Consider the following 6,249-nt stretch of genomic DNA (forward strand, 5'->3'; position numbering starts at 1 on the left):
GAGTAAAAAGATTTGAGGGAAGAGCACAGGGGAGCGTGAGGGCAGTGTACTTTCTGCAGGATACTTTAATGGCAGACACAGGAGGGGAAGAGAGAGAGCGCAGGAGGTCAGTGGTTTGCAAGTCTAGCTCCTTCCCTTCCCTCCCCACCCCTGCTCGCACTGTGTGTAAACAAAGGGAACTGAAGGCCTTTCTCAAACAGACTCATTCTACCTATATCTGCATGAACTATCAGGCTTCTCCAAATGAATTCACCTGGAAAGAAACTTTAGCGTCTAAAGAAAACATTTGGAAACCACCACCCTACAAGGTCAGTACGTGCTGTCCAGTCCTCATGCTCTGTAATATAAGATTGCAAGGCATCAAGACGAAGATTTTTCTGGATTCCAACGTTCCACCAGGGTTCTATCAGGCTGCGTGGCATTCTAAATGAGCCTGACTAGTTTAGGATGCCTGAGCCCTGAGTCTGATACAAAGTTTGGACAAAGACTTAAGGCCCCATCCTAGGCCTCCTGCGCCCCAGAGAGGGCCAGGCCTTTGACTGTCTTCACTCCACTCTGACCTCAGCTATCATTCTTCCTTTCCAAAGGATCATTTTCCATTTCACAGAACTCATAGCCCTTCTCCGTCCCATGAGGTCACTTCCTATGTTTTGCTAGGCACAACACACTCCCTTTCTCCTCTGCTCCACAGAGTCTAAACGAACAACTGAAACTGTTCAGCTTCCTTCTTCCAGCATTCGGAAATCACCCCCAGGAGCTGGTGCCTAGTCAGCTCATTCCAAGTCCTATGTCAAGGCCCCGCCCATGCTCTCTGCTCTCAATAAAAGGCAGTCAGGGTGGCCCAAGGAGCTAGAGGAGCAGAGAGGCTGAGACCAACCCAGAAACCTCCAGCGCTCACAACGCAAGCTCCCTGCTCCCCACCGACATGAAGGTCTCCGCCACACTTCTGTGCCTGCTGCTCACGGCCGCCGCCTTCGGCATCCAGGTGCTCGCCCAGCCAGGTAAGGCCCTCTCATCCTAAGGCTTACCTTATAACTGTCATTACTCTCATCCCAGCATGAGTCATCCCATGCTTGCTGCCTAGCCTACACTACAGAAATGGAGAAAGTGAAACCAACAAGCGGGAGGAGAAGAGCTGTCATGGCACAGTCAGTCAGAGCCAGAACCAGATGCCTGGGTCACTGAGGCCGGTCCCCATGGTCCTTCCTGACACCAGCCTGGAGAAGAAACACTCAACGCAACCACTACCTCAATGACCCTTACATTGTTTGGGGATGTGGGGACCATTTCTGATTGAGGATGTGAAGGACATTTCAGGCAGTAGTGGAGGGAAAGGAAAAAAAGAGCTATAGTTCGGGGCTTCAAAATTTGGATTATAGCCCATGTACCAGTGGCTACGTAAGGAGGAAAAGGACCCAGAGGACCCTCAGCTGTGACACTGGTTGGCTTTAGAGCCCGTGGGGACAGAACGCTGGGAAACAAGGTCTTAGAACTTATCTATTTGGTGTCAGAGGTTTGGGGTCAGTAGACCCTCCTAATGACACTAGAGGGTTATTGTCGTTTCTTCATCCCCAGTCAACAGTGAAGACCCAGTAGTTCCATAGCGAAAATGGACTCCTCGCTACCAATTTATCCATGCAATGTGGATTAAGGCACTGGACGTAGGACCATTCGGTCCTGGTTGGAAATTGTGTGTTTGCTTTGTCTTCTCCTACCTTCACCTGTACTTGCAAATGCATGTTTATGATGCCCTCTAACTCTCATTCTTCGCAAAATGTTTTTCAGGTTCAGTTTCCATCCCGATTACCTGCTGCTTCAATGTGGTCAAAAGGAAGGTCCCCCTGCAGAAACTGGAGAGCTACACGAGGGTCACCAACAGCCAGTGTCCCCAGGAAGCTGTGATGTAAGTGGACCATGCTCTAGCACCCTCTGCCGAAAGTTCTGAGTTCTGTACAAGAGAAAGAGATCAGGATTCATGCCCAAACAAGTCAGATAAATATATCGTCTGATCCAAAGGGATTTTTACCCCAGGGAGAAACTGAGCCCACAGGAGGGATATCCATACTCCCTCCAGGCTCCCTTTCTAGGAGCTTGGTCAGATCATCCAAGTTCCTTCAGCCAGCAGCCTGAGGGTCTCCCCTGGGATAGCATGAGCAATTTTCTTTTGAGCCCTTCCTCCCATCCATCCCCTCCCACCTGTCCCTATCTAGCCCCCTCACCTAAGAACCCCTCAAGTTTAGGAGCCAACAGGCACCTCAAGGGGCTCCATCTAACTGCCCTCTCTCCCCACAACAGCTTCAAGACCAAAGCTTCCAAGGAGATCTGTGCTGACCCCCAGCTGAAATGGGTCCGGGATAACATGAAGCACCTGGACCAAAAGTCCTCAACCCAGAAGCCTTGTACCTTTGCACCTGGACCGAGAGACAGAGCCTGAAGAAAATCTTATTTATTTTCCCCCAACCCTCCCCAAGGGCAGAGCGATCTTATTTTATTACAATGTACAACAAGAGGCATGTTGTATAATAATTTAAAGCACATTTCTCAAATAATATTTAATGATATTTAAGTTATTAACATTTTGACTTTATCTGCCATAAATCCTGGCGAACATAAAGCACAGAATCCGTGGCATGTTTTCTTTTCTGTGAGCTCAGTCAAGTTCATGGCAGGATGTCAATGTTCTCCCTCCAATGTGTCTACAGTATTGTGAGGTCCTTTTGGGGATCATCAGAGTGAAACATTTCTGTATTCTTGTGAATCATCACTCCTGTATGTCAAAGGTCTGCTGTGTAGTGTGGTTGAAGTTAATGTTATTTAATGACTATGGAATTTTCAAAAAAAAAAAAAGAAATATAGGACTCTAAGCTACTTGGTCTTATTTTTCATGGGGTCACATTTAGCCGGGCGGCAGAAAATGGCAGCAATGGCTGGCAATTTGGGGTCGAGGGGCCATCCTCTAAGAAGTGTTTCAGATGCAACTGAGAATTCAGGTGCTCCTGCCCTTTGGCTCCAGTCCCCAATGTCACCTGCCCATTTCTTTTCTTGTCACACCTCCCTTTGTCCAGTCTTCCTCTTGTCTCAAATTTTCTCTAATGCCGCAAGTGTTATCCATCTAATTAATCCTCAAATTCAGACTCTTAGCTTAAAACTAGAGGAACCTAGATGTCCACCACCTAGGGACTCTTTTAAGGATTTTCTCTGAAGCATCCTTAAAAGGACTGGTCTTGAAGGATGACATGCCATGGGAAATGACAAGGTTCTTCTGAGCTGGTCCAGGAGGGGAAGCAAGAGCTGGGACAGAGGGAGGAGTTCCCATCTAGCTGGACACTGGAAAAAATAAGATGCATTAAAAGTTTTGAAATAGGAGAGAAGGAAAGTATCATGCAAGGTGCACATGAGGAAGGATAACCTGGTGTCTGAGGACGGGGAGGAGTGTGGGAGGGAGAGCCTGAGGGCACGTCACTGTTAATGGTGCAGGGGAGGTGAAGCAGGATGGTCATGGGGGTGATGTTGGGTTGAATGGGCAAGACGGAGTTCTGTGTCAAAGGTTGGAGAGGGAAAGCATTTGGCCCGGGACATAGGCCTTCTCTTACAATCTCACAAAGCAACTATTTAGAGGGCTGGTGTCCTAAAGATGCGGAATGAAGGTATCTGCAGCCCCAATCTCCCAAATCTGCAAGCATCTGTTTGAAGGCATGGGACCTCCTTTCCTTACTGGTCTCTTAAGTTCAAGATTCCCTTGGACTGCATGAACATAGCTGGCTCCATTTTCAGATATGAGGCCCACCATAGTAAAGCACCAACACCAGATCCCTCACAGAGGGAAAGAGGATAGTTTTCTCGATGACGCAGCTCTGTAGAGCCTGGCATGGTTGATCATGTGGAGAGATGCCACGAGATCAGTGCACCGGGAAGCATTACCCTTGGATTCTGGTCCCAGAACTGACCCTGACTCTGTGTCACTTAGGTCAAGTCAATGTTAATCTCTCTCTCTGGCATTAAGATGCCCCATATGAAAGGGAAGCCTATACTGTGTCACAGGCAGAAAGCAAGGGGACCTGGCAGGTGACCTCACAAGCTCTCTCCAGTTCTAGGAGCCACGTCTCTTGGAAACTTGGCTGTGCCTGTTGGCTATGGTAGAATGGGGAAGGAAGGGACCTGGATTAAAATCATCGCACCAGCCAGGAGCCCAGCCTACTGGCAAACACCAGTCAGATATATCACCTGTCTGAAGACAAGCTTTCCACTAAAGTCCAAGGTAGCACACCCATGCTGCAGTAGCAATAAGGTAGCTGGGAGTCAGCTGGCCACAAGGGCCACATCCAGTTCCAATATCTCTTCCACAGCCTCAAGGACAAGCTGGCTAATGAGGCCTGGACCCCTGGTTTCATGAAAGAGCTGCACCACGAATCCCCAACTAAGGGATGGAGACCCACCCTAAACTGACCCCCACAGGCCACAGTCAAGACACAGCCCGCTTGTTCTCCCCAAGCTTTGCCCAGCTAGCTGTACTCTGCGACTGTGTCATTATATTTAACTCACAACAAACTTTGTTCACAACATTGAACATAATTATCCTAAATCATGCATCATCTCATTTAAGTTGCTGATGCTTTCCATGGCCTGACTTGGACAGCAGTGCTTTGAAAAATCCACTTCCTCATGTTGAGTGTTTCATTTCTGTGAACCCATTTATTCCCCTGTCAAATGGGGGTGAAGACTGGGGAAGTCGCGGGAAGCTGGCATGTCTCCTCTTGGGCACACCTCTGATCTCACCCTCAGCTCAAGTCATGATTCACTTTGCTCTCTCAGCATCCGCTGCCAGTGTCCTCCTCATGTCTTGCTTTCCACCCACAGGTTCCTCTTTGGGGTGTCTTCTCAGGTCAAGAGTTGGCTCAGCCTGCACATTTGCCTAAGGTTCAGAAGTGTGGGAGAGGAAACACTTTGGGTGACAACCTTCCACCAATGCAGGATGGAGGCAGATGTCCAAACACTTCTGCTACCCTTCTTCCCAGAGGTTGATTCTGGGAGCCATTCCATAGGCTTTTCAGGTAATCTCAGGAGAATCAGTCCCCATTGCCCTCTAAGCTGACCTGAATTATGCATACTTGGGTTGGCTTCTCCTCCTTCTTCATCTATGGTGCCTACTCAGTCCTGATGCCTGGGATCACTTCCAAAAGAACCATCGGCACACAGGTCCTTCTCTCAGGCTTTGCTTAATTAAGTCATGGTATCATAGAGTCAATATTTGTTCTCCTTCCCTTGGGTCGAAATTGGATCTCAACAGACAAGTTCACTGGGTCTGGGCCAGGAAATGAGCTAGGCATTTGGTTGGTGTGTTCACAAGGGCTGGGGCAAGACCATGGACTCAACTACATATTTTATAGGACTGGGTCCAAGAGGGTGACTCCCACATCAGGGCCAACAAGACTGGGACTAAGCTAGCTACATAATTAGGAGAATGTTGACATAGGGATTTAGTAAATAAGTAAATGTATTGAAGATAATGGAAGTCAAGTCACTTACTACTGGAGAAGTTTCCATAGACTAAACATAAGAATGTCAGAAGGTTAGAGGAAAAAACCACAAAAAACACATGTTGTGTTGAACTTCAAATTGGAGGTACTGGTACAAACTCAAGAATTTACAGGTAGATGATAGAGAAATGATAGATCGATAGATAATAGATCAACAGAGAGTAAATGATAAATAGACGATAGGTGATTGGTAGAAATACACACACGGGTCATAGGATGTGTATCTTTTCAATCACCAAACCCGTTTTTCAAATACTGCTAAATATTTTTCAAACCCATCACCTCAATTTACTTCCACACCCACCAGCAAAGTTTGAGGGCTAGAGTTTTTCCACATTTGGCATTGCAACACTTCTTTCTATCAATTCTTTTTAAGTTAGCCATTCTGCATGAGCATAATTCCCCATAATCCACATAGCTGTGGTTTAAATTTTAACTTTACTGGTGACTAAGGAGGCTGAGCATCTATTCAAGTGTCTGTCAGATATCTTCTATCATGAAGTTTCAGGCCATGTCTTTTGTCCATTCTTTAGATTTCTAAGTTTGGACTTTGTCCATTTGTAGATTTTCTGTCTTTTTATTATGAATTAGTGGAGGTATTTTCTATATTCTGAATAGGAAGCGTCAGGTGTGCAAACTGAAATGCCTTTTCATAACCTGTGGTTCTCCTTTCCACTCCCTTAAAGATGCCTTTGCATGAAAAGAGCCTCCT

At 46.9% G+C, this 6,249-nt stretch overlaps 1 protein-coding gene across 1 annotated transcript; it reads left to right on the forward strand.

Moving 5' to 3' along the window:
* Positions 1 to 838: 838 nt before the first annotated feature.
* On the forward strand, positions 839 to 2,868 carry LOC116577753 (C-C motif chemokine 8-like). The gene is made up of 3 exons (XM_032321410.1): positions 839 to 1,001; positions 1,786 to 1,903; positions 2,296 to 2,868. Exons 1-3 carry the CDS (start codon positions 926 to 928, stop codon positions 2,432 to 2,434), a joined length of 333 nt encoding a protein of 110 aa, XP_032177301.1. The 5' UTR covers positions 839 to 925; the 3' UTR covers positions 2,435 to 2,868.
* Positions 2,869 to 6,249: the final 3,381 nt, after the last annotated feature.

Source organism: Mustela erminea, chromosome 18 (assembly GCF_009829155.1).
Source record: "Mustela erminea isolate mMusErm1 chromosome 18, mMusErm1.Pri, whole genome shotgun sequence".
NCBI classification, from domain to species: Eukaryota; Metazoa; Chordata; class Mammalia; order Carnivora; family Mustelidae; genus Mustela; species Mustela erminea.

What these genes read in the sequence shown, in the direction of transcription:
- LOC116577753 (XM_032321410.1), top strand. Translation starts at nt 926, where the DNA reads ATGAAGGTCTCCGCCACACTTCTGTGCCTGCTGCTCACGGCCGCCGCC. An exon ending in CCAGGTGCTCGCCCAGCCAG is followed by an intron (nt 1,002 to 1,785) that starts GTAAGGCCCTCT and finishes AATGTTTTTCAG; the next exon opens with GTTCAGTTTCCATCCCGATT. An exon ending in TGTCCCCAGGAAGCTGTGAT is followed by an intron (nt 1,904 to 2,295) that starts GTAAGTGGACCA and finishes TCCCCACAACAG; the next exon opens with CTTCAAGACCAAAGCTTCCA.